Source organism: Gastrolobium bilobum, unplaced genomic scaffold (assembly GCF_033153095.1).
Source record: "Gastrolobium bilobum isolate Gb01-03AN ecotype WA unplaced genomic scaffold, APGP_CSIRO_Gbil_v1 utg192926, whole genome shotgun sequence".
Lineage (NCBI taxonomy): Eukaryota > Viridiplantae > Streptophyta > Magnoliopsida > Fabales > Fabaceae > Gastrolobium > Gastrolobium bilobum.
This window is the reverse complement of record NW_026898056.1, coordinates 20296-43620: the sequence shown is the minus strand read 5'-3', so window position 1 is coordinate 43620 and position 23325 is coordinate 20296. Positions and strand designations below refer to the sequence as shown.

Sequence of the window (23325 nt, the reverse complement as noted above, 5' to 3'; positions counted from 1 at the left end):
TAGTGTAACAGTAATTAGTAGTTTGTGTGACAAACGCCATTTTGTCCTGGTCTTCGTTTAGCAATGTGATCTGATTATAGCCTGAGTATGCATCCATGAATGAAAGCACCTTGAATCCTGAGGAGTTATCTACAAGCTGGTCAATGCTTGGGAAGGGATAGGCGTCCTTAGGGAACTTCTTGTTGAGGTCGGTATAATCAATGCACATTCTCCACGCCCCACTAGGTTTTTTGACTAGTACGGGGTTTGAGAGCCATGTAGTGTATTTAATTTCTCGGATGAAACCGGCATCCCAAAGTCTCTTTACCTCTTCGTCAATGATCCTTTGGCGATCTGGGCCAAACTTCCTCTTCTTCTGCGAAACGGGCTTTGCTTTGGGGTCTACTGACAACCTGTGGCAACATACTTCCGGGTCTATGTCGGGCATGTCAGATGGCTTCCACGCGAACAGATCCTTGTTGTCTCGTAGGAGTTTGATCAACTTGCTTTTCAACTCTGGGTTGGTGAACGCCCCAATGGTTGTGGTTTGGTCCTTCTCGCCCAGCACTACATGCTCTAGAGCTCCGTCTGGTGTGGGCCTGGAATGCTCTATCCGAGGGTCATCTCGTGCATCAAATTCTACAAGAAGACACTGGTCAAGTTCTTTACCCTTTCCAGTGAGGGCATCAGTTGTTACCTGGGTTGTCGCCATATGGGGTGCTGGATGGGCTTTGAAAGTGACTTTTGGTGCTGGTTTCATGGATATGTTGTAGCAGCTCCTTGCTACCGTTTGATCGCCTCTTACCGTCGCCACCTTGTTGTCTCTTGCCACAAACTTTATTGCCAAGTATGGGTGTGACACACTTGCTTCGAAAGCGGCGAAAATTCGCCTGCCGAGAATTACGTTGTAAGCTGATTGGGTATCCAGCACCAGGAATTGAATGTCGGCTGACTTTGAGGTAGGTGGCGTTCCCAGAGATAATCGCAAGTTTATCAACCCCAAAGGTTTGGTGGTTGTGCCGTTAAACCCTGCAAGTTCACCTGCCACTGGTGTTAAGTCATTGACAGTAAAACCCAAAGCCTTAAGACAAGGCAAAAACAAAATGTCAGCAGAACTGCCATGATCCACAAATACGCGGTTGACGCTCCAGTTGGCAATGATTGCTTGGATGACCAAGGGGTCGTCATGGCCAGGTAGGATATCGCCCAAATCTTTGAAGTCCCAGAGGATTTTGGGTTTGGCCTGACCTGCATCTGTGCTCGTTTTGCTGATGGTTTTTCCTGCCACTGCCAGGCACTGCTTCAAGTGTCTCTTTCGGGAATTAACTGTTACTCCACCGCCACCCAGCCCTCCAGAGATCATATTTATCACTCCATGTTTTATGGCTGCTGAATCTTCATCTCCTCCGTCACGCCTTTCTCTACTGCTCTGGTTATCATGCGCCTTACGGATTGGGGGAGTCCTTTCCCTGCGATCTCGCCCGCGACGAGTTTGATACCTGGGCTGGGTGCTCCTTCTTCGATCTGGTGACCAACTACGCTCTCGATATCGCCTGTTGTTTCCTGGGATTCGGGCGTTGCTTCCCGTGCTTCTTTGACCTCTACTGTTAATGATATCATCAATTTCATCCTTCAGATGTCTGCACTCCTCGGTACTGTGGCCGTTACTGCGGTGGAATTTGCAGTATACAACATTTTCCCGCGATTGCTGCTGACGTCTTGGGTTGTCTTTGCGTTCCTCCTTGTACTCGGTCTGAAGGACGCTATGTGTATGACGTCCAGCCATATCTCACCCTTGTTGGCGACTGACATACTTGGCAGGTTTGCGACTCTTTCTACGTTCCTCAGCATGGTCACTATTTTTAGTGTCTCTGTTTCCTTGGCAGTGACTGTTGCTTGCTCGACTTCCTTTGTACTCTTCGATTCGCATAAACTCTTGAGCTTTACGCTTGACTTCTTCAAGATCCAAAATCTCATGACGACAAAGCTCGTAGGCGAATGCTCCTTCACGCAATCCAGATAAAAGTATGTGCAACTGCACCTTTGGGTCTAGCCCTTGCACCTGCAGGGCTTCTTTGTCAAAACGGTCCAGAAATGACCTAAGAGTTTCTCCGGATTGCTGGCGTACTTTCTCCAAGGCATGGACAGACTTTGGCACAGGGCGACTAGTGGCAAAGTGGGTCTGGAACTTTCTTGCCAGGTCATCCCAGGATGCTACACTACCCGTTGGTAAGGTGGTATACCAAGTTAACGCTCTCCCGCCCAAGAGCGTTGGGAAGGTTCTGCACATCAGGAAGTCTGTTTCACCATGAAGGGTCATTGTCGCTTCAAACTTTTGTATCCATTCGAACGGATTAGCGTCACCCACGTACGTGACGATATTGGATGGTCCCTTATAGCCAAGGGGAATAGGAGTGAGGCGTAGGCTATCTGTCAGGGGTTTGTTACGCCCTGAGGTGTTCGGAGGGGTTCTCTGTAAGTATGGGTTACGGGCTTGTAAGTATGGGTTACGGGCTTGTAAATCTGGTGGAGGGCGAGGCTCATGAGGCGCCTCGACTGAGTATGAGATAGCTGGGGCTTGGCAGGCTTCAAAACGGGGTTGGCCAAGGTTCACGACCGATCCCTGTGGTTGGGGGATGGTCGCGTTATGAGGGTGGAAAGGGTATCCTTGGAACGGGTAACCATTTGGAAAAGGTGGGGGGAAAGGAGCGGCCACATTATTCATACAAGGTCTGGGATGATATGGTGGGACTCGATGGTCATTATATAGTGCTACGGGTTGGCTTTGCGCCGGTTGGACACGATGGGTGGTAGGGAAAGGCATTCCAAATTGGACACCAGGGGGTGGGGGTTGGTTTTCAAACCAGTTTTCTCCTTGCATTTCTTGTATTGGAACTTGATGATTCAGGAATGTTGCTCTGAGACCTTCCGCTGGTGCTAGGGTGTCTGCAGGTTGTAGCACCGGAGGTAGAGCTTCTGCAGCTTCTCGCCCAGCTGGGATTGAGTGCATAGAAGGGGGGAGTTGGAGCGCACAGTTCGCACGTGTCCTTCCGGAGTGACTTCCCGCACTTGTTCTGCTCATCTTGTTGTGACCACCATGTTGGTCTGAAAATGGTAAGTGTCTTGCGTATTTAGTGGTAGGAGAATGGGAATAGAAGTTTATAGTTCCCCACAGACGGCGCCAATGTATCGTTCGATACTATGATCCCACTATGTACCCTTGAGGGTAATGTTACTATATGGATTATACCCCTAGCTGAGGTAAAGACCAGGCTAGAAGGTAGTATTCCAAGGGGTAGTAAGCTGATATTAATGGCAGACAAATAGTAAGAGTATAACTTGGAAGTAAATGGGCATAATAACAGTACTTAAAAGGTAGGTCTTTCCCTTGTGCTCAAGGGTGGTATTTATAGGAGTCCAGGAGTCTGATCCGTTAGGGCTTACGTATTGGAGGTCAACGCTCCTTGGGATTTGTTATGAGGGGCTGACACGCCAGGCGCTGCTGCGATGCAGAGTCTGCTCTCGGGCGATGTCAGCATGCGGCAGCAGGGCGGTTTCCACTTATGGTCTCTGGGCGACCCACAGAGCATATGGGGTTCCAAGGTAAGACATTTTGGTGTCTTACCTTGGGAGGCGAGCTGCCTTGGGGCATGCGTCTAGGGCCAACCGGTAGGGCTGACGTGTATATAACTTGGGGTTTTGGGCTTAGGCTGTTTGGGGCTCCGTGAAACTGGGCCATCCATGTTACAAGGCCTTTGGGCTTCGGATGTGGTTAAGCCATCCGGAACAGGTGGGAAGTGAGTGGCAATTCTGCCCACTTAATTTAGATGCAGGCTGACTCATGGAAACTTATTGGATGTATGGAGGAAAAGGCTGGGTTAGTTTGTATAAGATAGCAAGTAAAGTCAACTTTTTAGCTGATTTATACGCATGTGATGAGGGAAGGAGGAGTGGCTGACTTGTTTTATTTATTAGGAACCAAATCAGAATTTTTTTTTTTTTTTAGTCTCTTATTCTCTACCCTAAGCGCATCATTGGGGAGAGACAAGGATAGGATTTTCCATTTGACATTCATGCAAACAAAAGGAGGATAGGTGGCGCACATGCTTGGCCTCATTGGATTACTATGATAAAATTAAGATAGTTGGAAGTTGGGCTGAATCTATTCTTCCCCAAGCCACATGGGCCGTCGGCCTACACAAGTGATGAGAGTCCAACTAGTATAAGTCCAATGTTTTAGGTTGTTTTAAGGTCAGCCCATTAGTTAATGAGTCCTCACATTTGGTAAACATCATTAAACATTCTATTTGTTACAATTAATTATACCTATACTCTTTAATAAAATTCCACATGCCTAAAATAAAGTCTTATTGTTGTAAATAATATTGATTTAGTTATTATTTAGTTTTTATTTAGTCATTTATTGTTGTATTGGGCCAAGCCCTTTGTTGTATTGGGCCAAGCCCATTAGGTTAAAAGTAGGTCAAATATTCTCTATAAATAGAGAACCCTTTGTACACATTATTTACAATTCTATAATATATTCAAATACCCTTTTGCGAGTTGGTATCAGAGCTCTCGATCTGAGGGCTTTGCTTCCGCACATATTATCTTCTTTTTAACAAAACCCTAATTTCTTTGCCTCTTGCCGCCATTAGCCGCCACCGAAAAATTTTTCCGGGGACCTTTTGGACCAAGGGAACCATTGTTGACCTTATTTTTCCTCCGATCTATCATTCTACGCACTGTTCCTCCGCCACAAACGACCGAAACACCTCCAACCGCCTCCAATCAGATCTGTCTTCACCGTTTGGACCACTTTCCGGCGACTTTTCAACCGAGACCACCCACAGACAGGTGCGCGCTCACCGGACGACCACACCAGAAAAATCTCAGCCGGCGAAGCCCCTCCACGCGCTCTCACGCGCCGCCCCTTTCCCGGAGAGTGAATCCCACGCGCAGCTCCTTTCTCCGGCGTGTGGAGGCGCGTGCGGCCGTGTTTTTGGACCGGTCCACCACCATTCTTCTCGTCTTCTTGTCTTCTGTATGGATCTGTAATTATTTTTCTGATCAGAGGTCATTTGATATTCTGTTTGGTTGATTTTATCGCTGGTTGTTAACTTTTTTTGTTAAAGAATGGCCGAGCATGATAGTTCTTCGATCTTATTTGGTAAGAGCACACGTTCTATATCTTTTCTTGCTTCTTGCACTGATTTTAAAACCTCATGGATTTTGGATTCTGGTGCAACTGATCATATGGCTTGTCGTACTGAGTTGTTTTGTTCTTATCATCCTACTGTTGGTAGTCATACTATATCCGTAGCTGATGGATCCCATAAATCAGTTATTGGTTCTGGTAACATTGAAATTCAACCTTCCTTGTTTCTTAAAAATGTTCTTTATGTTCCTCAGCTTTCTACTAATCTTATCTCCACTCAAAAACTTACAACTGATTTGAATTGTTCTATCATATTTTTTCCTTCTCATTGTCTTATTCAGGATCTTACCACGAAGAAGACAATTGGAGTTGCTAATGAACAGGATGGGTTGTATCATCTCCTTCCAGACCATGCTAGCAAAAATCAGTTATTAATGACACGTCATCCTTCTACTGCAGAGTCTATGATTTGGCTCCATCACAAGTGTCTGGGGCATCCACCATTTAGTCTTTTGAAGTCTATGTTCCCCTATCTATTTCTCAATAAGTCGGTTGAGACATTTCATTGTGATGTTTGTGAATTTGCAAAACACCATTGAGTGTCATTTCCTTCTAGCACTATTAAAAGCAAGGAACCTTTTTCTCTTATCCATTCTGATGTTTGGGGCCCTTCTAAAGTGCACAGTGTTTCAGGTGCAAGGTGGTTTGTTTCTTTTATTGACGATTGTACTCGGATAACATGGATATACTTGATGAAAGACAAGTCTGAAGTACCAGAGATATTTATTCGGTTTCATCACATGGTTGAGACTCAGTTTGGTAAGGTTATTAAAAGACTCAGATCTGATAATGGTACTGAGTACGTCAATCAACGCCTGTCACAATTCATTTCAGACAAAGGTATGATTCATGAGCTCACATGTGTTGATACCCCTCAACAAAACGGGGTTGCTGAAAGGAAAAATCGTCACCTTCTTGAAGTTGCTAGAGCACTACTTTTCCAGACATCTGTTCCTAGTTCTTATTGGGGAGAAGCAGTATTAGCTGCAACTTTTTTGATCAACCGTTTACCTTCACGGGTCCTTAACAATATCAGTCCTATTCATTCCATGACTTCCTTCTTTCCTTCTGTTCCCATACTGCAGAGCCTTCCACCAAGAGTGTTTGGATGTGTTGCCTTTGTCCATGTTCATAAACAACATCGGAGTAAGTTGGATCCTAGGGCTCTTAAGTGTGTCTTCCTTGGTTATAACCCTTATAAAAAAGGGTACAAGTATTATCATCCACCAAGTCAGAAATTTTTTGTTTCTATGGATGTCACCTTTCAAGAATCTGAATCTTATTTCCTGGGTCCTCATCGTCAGGGGGAGAATAGTTCTTCAGAAGACTCGTCCCCTTCCTTCTTTGAGTCTGGATCAATCTTCTCTCTTCCTAGTGTGTCTGCTCCTGGTGTGTCAGAACCTTCAAATACACCTAAGATACAACCCATACTGTCTCACCAGCAACCTCAATCGTCTGAACCACTGGTAAGTCCTGAATCTCCTATTTCTTCTGAGTCTCCTGAATCTCCTGTTTCTGATTCTAATATTATTTCCTCTCATGATTTGTCTATTTCTTCTGATATCTCTAATGACTTACCCATTGCTTCTACTTTTGATGACTTACCTATTGCTCTTAGAAAAGGAAAAAGATCTTGTCACAAGAAAACTTGTTCCTCCTGTCCCTCTTGTACTCAATACCCTATCTCCCACTTTGTTTCCTCTGCTAATCTTTCTGTGCAGCACAAAAGCTTTGTTTCAGCACTAGACTCTATTGCAATCCCAAAATCAGTACATGAAGCCTTGAAAGATAGGAATTGGGCTCAAGCCATGTAAGAGGAGATGAATGCTTTGGAGAAAAATAAAACATGGGAGGTTATTGATAGACCCAACGGAAAGAAAGCAGTAGGGTGCAAATGGGTTTATGCCCTGAAATATAATTCTGATGGCACTCTTGAGAGATATAAGGCTCGATTAGTGGCCAAAGGTTACACTCAAACCTATGGCATTGATTATGAAGAAACCTTTGCTCCAGTTGCAAAGATGAATACAGTGAGAATCTTGTTATCCCTTGCTGCCCATTACAATTGGGATATAAATCAATTTGATGTGAAAAATGCTTTCCTCAATGGTGAGTTAGAAGAAGAAGTCTACATGGAAATCCCGCCTGGTTTTGATTCTGTTAAGGGGGAAAATAAAGTTTGTAGATTAAAAAAGGCCTTGTATGGATTGAAGCAGTCACCTCGTGCTTGGTTTGGAAGATTTACTAAGGTTATGATGACCTTATGATACAGACAGAGCCAAGGAGATCACACTCTTTTCTTCAAGCACTCCCAAAATGGGAAGCTTACTGTGCTCCTTGTATATGTTGATGATATTATTATCACAGGTGATGATTTTGTGGAGAGACAGATTCTGCAAACACGGTTTGCCTCTGAGTTTGAAATCAAAGACCTTGGGAAACTGAGATATTTCATAGGGATAGAAGTAGCTCATTCAAGCAAAGGAATTTTTATCAGCCAGAGGAAATATGTTCTTGATCTTCTCAAAGAAGCAGGAAAGCTCGGGTGTAAACCCTCTAATACTCCTATTGAGCAGAATCACAAGATGTGCTATGAAGAAGAGAGTCCTCCAGTTGATAAAGGACAATATCAACGGCTAGTTGGGAAATTGATATATCTGGCCCATACTAGACCAGACCTAGCTTATACTGTTAGTGTTGTCAGTCAGTTTATGCACGATCCAAAAGAAAAACACATGCAGGCAGTAGAGAGAATTCTTCAGTATCTTAAAGGTACTCCTGGTAAAGGATTGTTATTCCGACGTGATGGCAATCTATCTTTAGAAGTCTACACAGATGCTGATTATGCTGGATCCGTGACTGACCGTCGTTCTACCACTGGTTATTGCATGTTTCTTTGCGGTAACTTGGTGACATGGAGAAGTAAGAAACAAGATGTGGTTGCCAGATCAAGTGCAGAAGCTGAATTTCGAGCTATGGCTCAAGGCATTTGTGAGTTACTGTGGCTGAAACTTGTACTTGATGATCTCAAAATAAAATGTGAGGGGCCTATGAAGCTGCTATATGATAATAAGTCTGCTATTTGTATAGCTCATAATCCAGTTCAACATGATCGGACTAAACATATTGAGGTCGACCGTCATTTCATCAAAGAGAAACTTGATAGCGGGTTGATTACCACTCCATACATTCCCACTGGGCGTCAATTAGCTGATCTATAAACAAAGGGGCTTCCTTCAGACAGATTTCAAGAACTTACTAGCAAGCTGGGAATGATAAATATCTATTCCTCAGCTTGAGGGGGAGTGTTGTAAATAATATTGATTTAGTTATTATTTAGTTTTTATTTAGTCATTTATTGTTGTATTGAGCCAAGCCCTTTGTTGTATTGGGCCAAGCCCATTAGGTTAAAAGTAGGTCAAATATTCTCTATAAATAGAGAACCCTTTGTACACATTATTTACAATTCTATAATATATTCGAATACCCTTTTTCGAGTCTCAACTATCCTCATAATGCAATAATTCCTAACTCAATACTAATTCTATACTAAGAGTCATAATCTGAAATCACAGCATGTAATGCACATGATTCGAATTTAACATAATATCCATACTCTCGTAGTAATTTAAATAACGACACAAATATATATATATATATTTCAAATTATGTGGGATGTTACAAGATAGGTGCGATTTACCAGATAAACTTAGTTTATAAATAATTCAACTTTTACATATCGGTTCATATGCAAAACCAATTCTTTAATTGGACCGGACCGGTTGGTCATCCAGTTGCCTTTGGACCAGTTGGACCACTCGATTCTATCCTATTTGAATAATACTTACCGAAAGGTGAGTTAGGAGGGTTGGTGAATGATTAGAAGCTAGACTACATGTGAAATATGAACAAGGCTTATGATGTGGCACTAAGACCCTTCCCCAAAAAAAAATTAAGAGTTGCATTTGGTGGGGCCCTGAATATTTTGGATCATCCCTTCTGAGCGTCAATCTTGAACTGCTATTATTTTAAGAACTTAACCACAGCACACTGGGAGAATATAATATAATATAATATATATATCAGCACACATCTTACCACATGGTAGATGAGAAGAACTTGGACAAGTAACGTCTTGAAAAACTATTTTATCCCTCAAAAACTAGCTACTTAGGGTGAACATGTAGTTAAATTGCTAATATTAAGCTGTTTGAGAACAAGCTCTTTATAATGAATGTTTTCAACTAGCATTACATGTGCTACTATATTAAAGTTCACTATTTATTTTAGAAGAGTCAAAATTGTACCTAACATGATGAAATATAAGATGTAGATGAAGTTGTATAACAAACAAGTCCATTTGGGTTATCAAATAAATAATTAAATGGGTTGAATATTTTTCTTTTTCTACAGGAAAAGTTTTCGTGTCAGTAAATTCTACTAACATTTTTTTCTCTTTCTCTCTTATTTTTTGGTAACAATATTTTTTTTCTTTAATCTCTTTATAATGAGACTCATTAACTTTTATGTGAATGGGACAAAAAATAAAAATATTTTTTCCTAATTAAATATCTAATAATTTCATGGATTATACATTTCTGCCTAGGTTATGCTACTTATTGTTTGATTTATAATTAAACAATTCCAAACCATTTTGTTTATTCAATTTCAAATACTCATCCAACCAAACCTAGAACAAAAACAGCACAAAACAAAAATGACATCTCCACAAACAGACAGTATACGAAGTTGCTTTAGAACCTAAGTGGACTCTAAAGTTTTTATCACAACTCGAAAGTTATGTTATTTTGTAGCTTCCAAAACTTAAACACTAGAGACGCAAAAGAGTTAAACAAAGCAAAAAGAACTTTGTCTGAACCAAAAGCCAGCAAAAAGGTAAGCCTTTTCACCCACCCTGCAAGCGAGAGAGGTTTTGGTTGCACTTGCTTCCCAAGAAACGCGTTCTTTGTATGAGAGCTTTATGTGATGCACAAGTAAACTATTGATAAGTTTGTATTATTATTAAGATTTTACGAGAGTTATGTTATAGGAAAAGTGATTACACATTATTATTAAGATTTTATAAGAGTTATGTTATAGGAAAAGTGATTGTGTAATATTATAGAGATTTGTTTTCTGTGTCTTAGTTTTTTTTTTTTTTGCTTTAAAAAGTGCGGGCTTCACAAAATATTGTGTGTATAGAAATTTTTTTTGTATCATGTTAAAGGACAAACTACAACCTCTTATTATTATTATTATTTTCAAACTACCTTATAATCAAAAGTTTATTGATAAACTTTTTTTTTTTAAGAAAGCAAATATTTCCAGCAATTTAATCAAAATTAAATACGTTAATAATCTGTCAATCTTTTTACATTCCTATTTAAGGAAAAACATAAATAAGAATGATTATAATTTGGTCGTAACTTTTTGAGGGTTCAAATTGTATTCATCACGAAATGTACAACTTTAAACTCTGAAAAGGTAGTAATTAAAATTTCTTCTTTTCAGTAAATTATTTTAATTTTGTTTAGTTAAATGATACTATATATATGATTCACAGGGGAAAACACAATTTTAAGATTTTTGGGCAAAGGAATTGCCCAGTTAAAGATGATTGAATAAGTTTTTTTAAACTAATGGAGTCAAACATCTCAATGATACTGATGAGACTAATCTCGTTAATGATATTGACTGGACTCGTCAATGATACTGACGAGACTTGTGTCATGTCAGCGCCACAGTTTCGTTACCATAAAACTTCGAAAGATCATAACTTTTGACTCGGATATCCAAATAAGATGTTTTTTTATTTCACATAACTTTTCGAGATCTACTCATTTGACATATTTTATCTCCCACAAACATAGTTTGAATTTGCAACAATAGTTCAACAATTACAAGAGCGTTTAAATTCAGAAGATGGCACGTGCGGCAGCTCATGGTGTTGGTTCAGAAAGAATTCAGGATCTTCTGGATTTAAATGATCTTGTAATTCTGGAACTATTGTTGCAAATTCAAATTATATTTGTGGGATATAAAATATATCAAATGAGATATCATTGCGTACATCTCAAAAAGTTATGTGAAATAAAAAAAATCATCTGATTTGAATACTGAATACCCAAGTCAAAAGTTATGGTCTTCGGAACTTTTAGGATAACAGAATTGCCTATGTGCAGCTGACATGACACGAGTCCCTTCAATATCATTGATGAGATTAGTCCCATCAATATTAATGACATATTTAACTGCATTAGTTTGAAAAAACTTATTCAATTAATTTTAACTAGGCAATTCTTTTGTCGAAAAATCTTATAAGGTTACTTTAGCCATCGTTCACTCATAGTATGACATGCCATACAAGGAATTTAACACGGTCTCCATGTTTAACTAAAATCTTTTTCAAATCACAGCTTCCTGTACTGTACTAACGGAATAAATCAGAATTTTTTTTTTTAACTAATATCATACTAGAATTAAACATTAAAAAATTCATTTAAATTTAGTCTATCAATCTGAAAATATCTATCATTTTAAAGAATGAATTTTTATTTTATTTTGCTTGTTATTTTACAAAATCAAAAGAATATTTTTTTAAAACTTTATCACTATCTCTTTACATCTTTATTTTGAGTATTTCAGTATAAGGTAATTTAGTAGAATATGTAATTATAAATTTTTATAATTGAGACTATTTAATTTTCTCAGCCCTCGATCCTATCAAATTCTTAACAGATATATTTTAAAGCTCAAGGAATAAATAATGGTTAGTTATACAAAATTTTCTGTAGAATAACTAATCAAAAGACAATTTAATAAATAAACTCCTAAATTCATCTCTAATAAATTTGGTGGCAGATATACCGGTATTTGAAAAATAAAAATCCAACCATGAATGTTGGGCGTTGGCCACATTGCATAATGACTAATATTAGGGTCAACGTACCACGTTGGTCTAAGAAGAAAATGCTGAGTACTTATACATCGAATATCAATACGGGACACGACATTTTATTTCAACATATTAATTTTAAAAATATTAAATTTTGATATGTTAAAAGATATTTTGATATTAAATAATAATTTTAATTCATGTAATGTATATTATATTTAATATTCAATAATTTAACAAAAAATTAAATTAAATTTATAATGCCTACCAATTTGTAAAAAAAAAACATAAGATATAAATATTTACTATTATATTTTTAAATTAAAAATCTCTTATCCACTCCAGCAAAATTTATTCGATATCTATTTTTAATTCTCATTATATCAGTTTGGTAAAATATCAATTAATTTTTTCATAATATGTAATAAAATCTCAAATATTATAGATGTCAGAACATGTCGGAGTATCGAACATGACACTTCAGATTTTTAAAGTGTCATGATACACGTAATTCCCGATTTGGTTTCTAATTCATTTATAGGACAAAATATTACTAAATGAAATATTCACCCTTTAACACTTGATCATATACTTCATGAGATTAATCTTTTGTTTATCGAGTGAGAAAATATTCTTAAAATAAACAAAAAAGAATTACTACTCAACATTCGTGATTCTTTAAAAAATCACAAGGAAAATTTTAATTTCTTATAAACTTAGTATGTCAACTACAAAAATTTTATAGACAAATTTAAAGTTTACTTTAGTTTCAAAAATGTTATTCGTCACGTCATTATCCAGAAAAATGTCAAAGGAAACAAATTTTTTATCATTCACTCAAAAAAAAGTTATTTATTTATAAAAAAGGTTATATCTAGAATATTTTTATATTTTTTCTCTTATAATCACTTTTACTTTTATGGTTATGGGATCAAAATCAAATTAATTATTATAAAATAACATTAAATGAGAATTGTTTATTTGATTTTGATCTAATAATCATTAAAAAAATTGTAAGAAATTATAAAAAAATAAATCGTAAATATAATATTTCCCTTTATTTTTTATTTTTCATTTTTTTAGTCAAAATGGCAAAATTCATTGAGAATTGACATAAAGCGTATAGTTCACTTAAATGGGAAAAAATGAAATTCCAACGAAAAGCGCGTAAAAGCCAATTGTTGTTCTTAAAGAGCACTTCTCCAATGAGGTGCTCGTGTACACGCTTTCTTTCTGGGTCCCACATTTATCAATGATCGTGTGGACATGAATGCTCGTTGCAGTCTCTCATGATCTAAATTAATGTCATCCAAAGAACATTGACCACCCCATTGCATGTTTTTCCGTTCACTGACATTGCAGTGATCAAGCAAATCATGATTTGTTTGTGAATGGAATAGAAAAGCATATGGCTTTTTATATATTAAATTATCAAATACTCTTCCACTTTCATCCACTTAGTTAATATCTTAATTGATTATGACATTATGTTTATATCGATAAGGAAAAGTTTGATTTGATTTGATTTTAAAATTTATTTTAGCGACATATACAATCATAATATTTTCCTGTTATAACTTTAGTAAATTGGGTAAGCAGATAAAAAAAATCATGATATTTTGAGATTGAAAAAGTATAAATGGTTTCCTGAATTATGCATTTTATGTGATAAATAATTAAATATCATATCAAAAGGGTACATATGTGCAGCTTTCATACAATGCCTCGTTGGCATTGGATAATTTCGCTGACCAGATTTTAAATGCGTGTTGACATTTGACTAAATTTATATAGGCATTATGTGATGGATCTGGATCTTCTAATGTGTAAATTCACATGATTATGTAATGTGGGGAATCATAACCATACAAAAGTGGATCAATGGTAAAAAAAAGAAGATAAAGAAAAAAATGATAAAATAGGTAGTTACGAAATCATAACTGTTGATTTACCTTTGTATGGTTGTGATCTTCTCACATAATCATATCATGTTTTTTTAGCACATTAGAGGATCCATTTCCTTATGTGATTAAATATGTGACAGAATTATCGGGTGATTTATACATAACATGCGAAAAATTAGTAAAAAAAAAAAAAATCACATATGATGTAAACGCAAATCCCGGCACAATAAATATTTATGATTTTCTCTTTGATGAGTGATGATGAAGATCAAACTGGTAAACAATGGCAACTTTTTTTTAAATTTTTTTCTAAATATTTTTTTTTTTAATTATTCATCGGTCAATCGATTAATGTTCAATTGGAATTGGGTAACAAAATTCATCCTATTAAATTTTAATAAAGCTCCAGACATCCCTTACCAATTTATTCACGTATTTGGTGGTAATCTCTGAAAATATTTAAAGTGATAATACAATAATTTATGCACTAATTCGCTCCATGAATCAAGTAGAGGATCATGATGTGGTGTATGCATCTCTCATACGCTCTTTGATTCAGTCATTAGTAGCTGTCTTCAATGTCAAGGAAGCTTCTCTGCTCTGTCTCTCGTGACCCCGGTGGCTTCTTTTGAAACCAAGGACTTCAAACTTTTTACTCGTAACATACTAGGAATATTTTGGATCTGCATCCTCTCATGTGAAAAATCATATGATCATGTCATGTGAGAAATCATAATCATAAAAAGGTAGATCAATGGTAATAAAGGAGGAGAGAGAAAATATATTAAAATAGGTAGTTACAAAATCATAATTGTATGGTTGTGATCTTCTCACATGACCATGTCATGTTTTTTTTCACATTAGAGGATCCATTTCCGAATATTTTACCCGTATTATAATTTTTTTTTTTTTTTTTGGTAGATTCCCTATTACAATTTTCACTAGCACTACTTACCCATTAAGTTTCTAATGTAACTTTCACAATCACCATTCATTTTAATTTTTTTTTCTTTTTTTCTTTTTTATCAATATTAATGTTCCCCAATTCCATATATTATATAAACTCCATCTTATATACAACCAACATATATCCTTTTTCTAATCCTTTCTCTTTCACATTGTTTCAACGTTCCACCATCATAATAGCTTTTACATTTCTTCATCAAAGTGTCAAACTTATCTTCTCTTTCTTCACATCATTTGCATATTCTTCTGCAATCCTCTTTGATTTTTTTTTTTTTTTTTTTTTCTAATTGATTTTCAAAATGATTCACTTTTAGATTTCTGATCCAAAGCTTTAGTTAGTATAGTCTCCTTGAATTCTCATCTGGGTTCAATCCTCTTTCATGTTTTGACTGAATCAGTTTCAAGTAGTGGTGTGTATCTGATAAAAAATCCAACCTTTCTTCCTGTTTCTTTGTTATAATACTTGGATTTGGAGAATCTAGAAACATGGGTGGTTGTCTAACTAAAGGAAAAGATTCAGAGCCAGAACACAATGGTTACAGACATGCTGGTTCTGCTGGTGTTCATAACCAGAAGACTCATGAACCCTTGGTCAACCAATCAAGAGGACAAGCTTATCAACCTTACCAATTACCTGAAAAACATGCTGCATCTACTCAAACAGTGCCTCAGGTACCATGGAAGCCTTCTGTTCCTGCCCCAAGTCCAAGACCTGTTGTTAAGCAAGATACAATTCTTGGGAAGCCATTTGAGGATGTGAAATTGTTCTATACACTTGGGAAAGAATTGGGTAGAGGGCAATTTGGGGTAACACATCTATGCATTGAGAATTCAACCGGGTTGCAATATGCTTGCAAGTCCATTTCAAAGAGGAAACTTGTTAGCAAATCTGATAAGGAGGATATAAAGAGGGAGATTCAGATTATGCAACATTTGAGTGGTCAACCCAACATTGTTGAGTTCAAAGGTGCTTATGAGGATAAGAATTCTGTTCATGTTGTGATGGAGCTATGTGCTGGTGGTGAACTTTTTGATAGGATTATTGCCAAGGGTCATTACAGCGAAAGGGCTGCTGCTTCAATATGCAGACAAATTGTCAATGTTGTTCATATCTGCCATTTCATGGGTGTGATGCATAGGGATCTGAAGCCAGAGAATTTCTTGTTATCTAGTAAGGATGAAAATGCACTTCTCAAGGCAACAGATTTTGGCTTGTCCGTTTTCATTCAAGAAGGTAAAATTTTTATCCATTCTTTGGTCATTTGTTCTAATTCCTCCAGCATATTAATGTTATATAGTTCCAGTTTAAGAAATGGATGGAGTCTTTATGGAAAAATGTTAGCTTTAGCATAATTTTTTGGCTTGAAATATTAGTGTTGAATAAGCTACTAAGTTGTATTGAAATTTTATGTTTAGATTATCCTTTTGCAGAAATATTTGCAAACTTTTGAAATTGTTCTTGTCTTTCGAATTAGAAATTTAGTTGTATTTGTTCTAGTATTGTACACAATAACAAATGCTCAATTGGTTCAATTCCTTAAAGGGTAATACAAAGTAGATTTGATGCCCATTTGTTATTGGTAGCCCTGTTTTGTCAAAGCTTGGTCTTATGAAGTTTGAGAACCTTTAAATTTGCTTGATGGCACATTTTCTTAAAGATGTAGATTGGAATTAACTTCTGCCAATTAATTTAGCAAAAGCTTCGTATAATGGTTCTTTTCTCTCCATGTGTATACAATTATGCATGCTTCATGACATTTCAGTTGCTATTCCTTTTTGTGATACATGAATTATATTTTCTGTAAGTGTGGACATGGAAATTTACATCCTATAATATGGTTGGTCATCTTGTATTTATGACAGAGAGTTAAGCTTTGGTTATACCCAAAATTCATAAGCATGCAGACTTAGAATTTGCAAACTGAGAGTTTCTTTTCAGTTTTTACTTACATCGTTGTAGTTTCTGAAAACTCCATTGCTTCTTGTCTCGCTATCCTGTTATAGCCTTTTGCTAGCCTTCAGGCATACTATGAAGCAATAAAATGTTTGGTAGGCAAAAAAGTATTCACATTGTTCATTCTAATTAATTAGTCAGCATTCAGAAGTAGTGAGCATATGTTTGATCAGCTGAACAAGAATCTTACAATTTCATTTATTCCATACATAAATACATCACACTCGTTGAGTTCTAAGGTTTCAAGAATTTTTTGAACTTTAGATTAGGGTGGAAATGTTATAATTGTAACTGCTATTCATTTCACAATTTGAGAGGTTATGTCAAATTTTAGGAGGTAAAATTATTGCTTATTGAGAAACTTTACTTCCACCATTATCTTTGAAGTGCTTCTCATATGTATTTCTTTCATAATCACACGCAATATATGCAATTTAGTATCTTTGAAAACTACTTATCTTTCTATCATATGATTAATCTGAGTAAAAGAAAGATTATATTCCTGTTAGAATGTGTACATAAATTTCTCTGGTTAATGTTTTCCAGGAAAGGTGTATCGTGATATAGTTGGAAGTGCTTATTATGTTGCTCCAGAAGTTCTACACCGCAGATGTGGAAAGGAAATAGATATATGGAGTGCAGGAGTTATATTGTATATCTTACTTAGTGGTGTCCCTCCATTTTGGGCTGGTAAACTGTCACTTCGATTTTCATAATAAAATGACTAACAACTTGTACTCAAAATTTAAAACATACATTTTTATTTTTTACTCTCTCTGACTTTTTAGGTTTGTCTAATTCTTTTTTTATCATATATAATTTGTAGAGACCGAAAAGGGAATATTTGATGCCATATTGGATGGTCATATTGATTTTGAAAGTCAACCATGGCCTAAAATATCAAACAATGCCAAGGACCTTGTTCGTAAGATGCTTATACAGGATCCAAAGAAACGCATTACTTCAGCTCAGGTTCTAGGTATGTAACTTTTATTGTGTTTTCTCCTTTTTCCTCATGAAGTTAATTAAACTGTGTCCTGATAGTGTTTATAGTTTGAACTTCCTGCTCACATGGCCCATTTATTTGTGTATTTGTGCAAGAATGTGAAGATAGATTACTAGAAGAGGAGTTTAGAAACTATGATAATGTGTACAAATTATTATATCTACTTATAAACACAGGCTATTTTCATATCTTCATAGACTATTATATAACTATACAGGTGTGACAGCATAGTAACAATGTTTTGATGTAATCACTAACTGTTTCTCATTACAACTGTTGCTGACTGATAACATGGGTTTAGCATCCTAATGAATTTGCTTGGTTAATGGATTTTAGTTTCTTTTATAACTGATTTATATTTTTATATGAATGATTAGAGCACCCGTGGATTAAAGATGGAAATGCTTCTGACAAGCCAATAGACAGTGCAGTCCTTTCCAGAATGAAGCAATTCAGAGCTATGAATAAACTAAAGAAACTTGCCTTGAAGGTATGTCCATACACAATCTGCATGAAGAGAGACCAAAGTGCTCTTTAATGCTTCTTGTCTTAGATAGCATACTATGTACCACTCTGTGTATGGATCCATTACAAAAATTAGAAAAGGCTAATTTTAAACCATGGCTTCATAAATGTAGGTTATGGATATTATCATTCCCAATCTATGCAACTTTATGATGTAGTTTTATCTAGATATCCCAATTAAAAAACTCAATGGATTTTGAATGTTGTTTTAGGTCATTGCTGAGAATATGTCTGCAGAAGAGATCCAAGGTTTGAAGGCAATGTTTACAAATATGGACACTGACAAAAGTGGTACAATCACCTATGAAGAACTAAAGGCAGGATTGCAAAGACTTGGCTCAAAGCTTACAGAGGCTGAAGTGAAACAGCTTATGGAAGCTGTAAGCTGTTCTTAACTCTTGTTCTCTTCTTTTTCTTTTGTTTATAATTTTGAAGTTTTCCTAACTTAAATTCCTTGGCCTAAATTGCAGGCTGATGTAGATGGAAATGGCTCAATTGACTACATAGAATTCATCACTGCTACAATGCATAGGCACAAGTTGGAAAAAGATGACCAGCTTTTCAAGGCCTTCCAATATTTTGATAAAGACAATAGTGGGTAAGTCCTTCATCTTGATTTCTTCTCCAACCTAGTCTTTTCCTTCAATTTTTTTTTTATTTTGCATTATGCCATCCATATGAATCTTTTGGTTGCTGGGTTCTATGTTTCAACTTTCATTTACAAAATCATTAAGTGATGAATAGCCAAACTTGGACTGGATTTTAGGTGCAATGACATGTTTTCTCTGGTTTTTCTTTGATTCTATTATAGGTTTATTACAAGAGATGAACTGGAAACAGCCATGAAAGAATATGGTATGGGTGATGAAGCCACAATCAAGGAAATCATATCTGAAGTTGATACAATTATATCTGAAGTGGATACAGATAATGTAAGCCTATTTTCAATTGGGTTGCTACAAGTTTTTTACTCTAGTTAAATAGTTAATGCTCAATCTTGTGGTTCCACAGGATGGTAGAATCAACTATGATGAATTCTGTGCAATGATGAGGAGTGGAAACCAACAACAAGGAAAGCTATTCTAAATCACACCATCTAACCAGACTAAGTGTCTGGTATCAAAGATCACCCTGGTGAAAAGGTTTATAAATATGAGAAGTACTGCAGAAAGTTTTTTTATCACTCATAGGCATGTAAAGCTTGACTTTTAGTCAACTCTCTTTCTTTCATTTTTGGTTTCTTTTTCTTTTCACTGACATTCTGTTTCTGAGTCCTCTTTAAATTTGTTTTGGACACTTGAGGAGTATAAACTCCCATAGCAAAGGTGATATCTCAATAAGATCATACAAGCTTTTGCACTTGAAATCCTCAGCTTCTATTGTTTATTAATGATTGCATGCTACAAGGAGAGTGGCTTATAGGTCAAGCCACACCTTGTTTTGGATATTGATTGTGACAACTAGTATAACCATGGTTCATTATTTGATGCAACCACATTAATTAAACCACACCTAGATTGCTTGGAGTTAACTGGGTTGGATTGTGACAATGACAATACCATCTTATTGTAAGAACATTGAAAGTGAGATTGAGTTTGCATAGAACATCTTAGTGAATAGTGACAACAATAAACCTGAAAAAGACAGGCATTAGAGAAATAAATCCATAGCTATACAGTCCATAGTGATTTAAAAAAAGAAGAAAAAAAGTGTTTGCTAGAATACGGAAGTCAATTTAGATAGCTTTGTCTTTTTTATTTAATTTATTTGATTGAAAACTAAATTAGCTATATTCAAAAGAATTATTTTAATTGAAACAACTATGTATATGAGGCGAGTTGATCATGAATTGGTCATGCAATGAATAGCAAAAAAATAGAAAGAAAAAATAATGTTCAGTGTTGATTACTTCAACTGTGAACACAAGTGCCGTATGCAATGCATGGCTCAAAACTAAAGGCGTTTATTTTATTTTTAAGTGTGTCCCTAACAAAATATACTCTCCTCAATTTAGTTTTTTACAAAAAAAAAAAATTAGTCGTCTGGTCTCTGAAATTTAAAGTGGACTCATTTTAGTCCTTCTGAGGGACTAATATGGATCTTTTTTGAATTTGTGAAGTATCACGATTTTAACTAAATGAATCTATTTTGAATTTATTAGGGATTTCAATGCTATTTTGTTTTATAAGGAACTAAAGTGGGTATCGTATTTTTTGTTAGGGATTCAAGAGACTTTATTCTTATTTTAATTTTTTGAAATTTTTACTCTTAACAGTAAATCGAGCCTAATATTTTCGTGCAGATAAGACTGAAAAATATAGTCATTCCCTTGTAAATATTATTTGATCAGAAAAAACTTAGACCTTTATAGAATAAACCCTGGCCTCCATATAAATGATATATGACTAAAATTCATTTTTATGACACAATAAATTACTTTTCACAGTGAAATAATTATGATGTGCTTAACTATTTTTCTTAAATCATTTTTCGTAAATAATGTGCTAAACTTATTTTAAAGGTCAACAATTTCCCTTTTTTTCTCAACTTCAAATATAAAAGTAATTGATAATTATATTCAAAGGTCCGAAAATAAAACTATTTTGATCAAGAATCAATAACCAAATTGAAATCTGGCTAAGTCAAAAGAATTGGTCTAATGGTGAGGGTTTTGAACAATTTATATGAGGACATAAATTTTGAATCTTAATGTTACTATTGTATAAAATAAATTAAACTAAAAGTTAACCATTAAAGCTTGTAACAAATAATTTGATTAATATATTATTTTTTTAGTTGACACAAAAACTAACGGAAAATTTTCTTGTCCTTTTGTGAGTCAACTCGCAAATAAGTTATTTATGTTCCTATTGTCTTATAAAATAAAGAAGTCATTCGTGTCATGTTATACGAACTGCCACACTTTAGTTTGAGGTGAATTGTTTTTTTTAATTATAATATACTTATTTGATTTTTTCTTTATTTTTTTAGTTCAAAAACCGTAGATCAAAATGTTTCCTTTTTTAAATTGAATCTTTATTTTAATTTTAGAGGTTTTGGTTTGAAGGAATTGTAAAATGTTTACGGTATAAAAATAAAAACTATGACCTCCCTAGATTGTTCACGGAAAAATAGTCTCTCTTTTTAGGTTCTTTTTTTCCACAGTCCAATCAAACCCAAATTACTTGAATTCTTGCATTTTAATTATGAGTGTAGTTTAAAAAAAATTAGGATTTGATTTTTTGCATGAATCGCATAAAAAGAAGCTAAAAAACTCGAACTTGAAAAGCTCAAACATATTAATCATGGTAGATCGATTGGGGCAAAAAAATAATATATTATTATTTTAATAAAAAATTATGAAAACATAATTATTTTGAACTAATGTACAAATCTATTGCAATGGGTCTCGCCTAAATAAGGCAAGACCACTATCGCCAAAATAAGGTGAGGCTTTCCCTCTCCAAACGGCCTAAAAAAGCTGAGATTGGTCCTGCCGCCTAATTTGAGCGAGACCTAACATCGTTCATGTGGTGACACATGACATAAAAAGTCAATAATTTGTTCGTAAAATTTCGGAAGATCATAACTTTTGACTCAGAGCATGTTTGTATCCTCTTTTTTTAAGCTAGAAGCTACTTATAAGATAAAGCTAAAAAAAAGGGCTTAAAAACAAGTTAAAAGCTGTTTGTTAATTACATACACTTTTTAGCTTAAAATTACTTAAAATCACATATTTTAAGAAAATTATCTCTTCATTTATCTTTATAGTTCTTCATTTTTAAAAAAAGCACACAATTCAAGAAAAGCAGATAAAATCTTATAAAAAGCTCCTTATTGGAGTTTTTAGTTTTTAGCTTTTTTGTTCATTATAAAAAAAGTTTTTTATTATAAGAGTTCTTCTCAAAACTGATTTGGCCTAGCTTATGCTTATAAATAACTTCTAACTTAAAAAAATCAGTTGTTCAAATTTGATTTCATATAACTTTTCAAGATCTACGCAATGACATCTCATTGAAAATTTGGTCACAAATTATTTGAGATGTTAATCTTGTGGTGGAAAATGATCCAGCTATTCACAACTCTAAAGTTGCCCGACCATGCTTAGAAGGAAGATGCCAGCTCGTTTAAAGGAATACTTGGAATACTTTAAGGGTGTGTTTGGTTGAGGTTTTCTTTTGGTATAGAGAGGGAAGTGTGGGTAGGTATCCCAAAATGCTATGTTTGGTATAAGTTTATGAAAAAAAAGTCTAAGAAAGAAGTTTGCATAGGAAACCATATTTAAGTTGATTTTGTGTTCAAATTCACTGTTTAAGAATACCTCTTGAGATGTGGTATTTATGGAAAACTAGGGAAGTAGAAAACTGAGCGTGAAAATTGTGACCAAAGTGATCCTCCATTTTGTATTAGAAAACTAATTGTGAAGTTGTAGATTTATGTAAACAATGATTTCTCAGGGTCATACGCAAGCTATTGAGATTCAAAACTAAAAAAGGGTTATTTTCGTCATTTTATATCATTTTCCTATCAATATTTTACACTCAACTAAACATAGACTTACAAAACTTTAATCAATTTACCCGGTAATATTTCGTCTTACCAAACAACTTTTTTTACATTTTCCTACCAAACTCACTTTCTAACCATTTTCCTAGTAATTACATTTCCCTAGTAGTCAAAAAATTTCTCCTCAACCAAACGCCCCCTAATAAAGGCTTTTCCACCGATCTATTCCTTATGAGAAGGGTTATATTTATAAAATTTTTGTATACAAACTCTTACAAACTACACTATATTCTCCCGGGAGAACACTATGTTACACTATGTTCTTCCGGGAGAACATAGTGTAATTTGCAAAATTTTGTAAAAAAATTTTGT

General features: G+C 35.3%; 1 protein-coding gene across 2 annotated transcripts; it reads left to right on the top strand.

Annotated features, from left to right (window-relative positions):
* The first annotated feature begins 15276 nt into the window (after nucleotides 1–15276).
* On the top strand, nucleotides 15277–19769 carry LOC133312477 (calcium-dependent protein kinase 2-like). 2 transcript variants are annotated; one of them, XM_061513678.1, is made up of 8 exons: nucleotides 15277–16196; nucleotides 17463–17606; nucleotides 17743–17895; nucleotides 18300–18412; nucleotides 18660–18827; nucleotides 18918–19045; nucleotides 19259–19364; nucleotides 19459–19769. In XM_061513678.1, the coding sequence occupies exons 1-8, from the start codon at nucleotides 15449–15451 to the stop codon at nucleotides 19531–19533; spliced, it is 1635 nt and encodes a 544-aa protein (XP_061369662.1). In that variant the 5' UTR covers nucleotides 15277–15448; the 3' UTR covers nucleotides 19534–19769. The 2 variants fall into 2 exon arrangements, with proteins under 2 accessions (XP_061369662.1, XP_061369661.1); XM_061513677.1 differs by having other exon boundaries at nucleotides 19259–19379.
* The last annotated feature ends 3556 nt before the right edge of the window (nucleotides 19770–23325 follow it).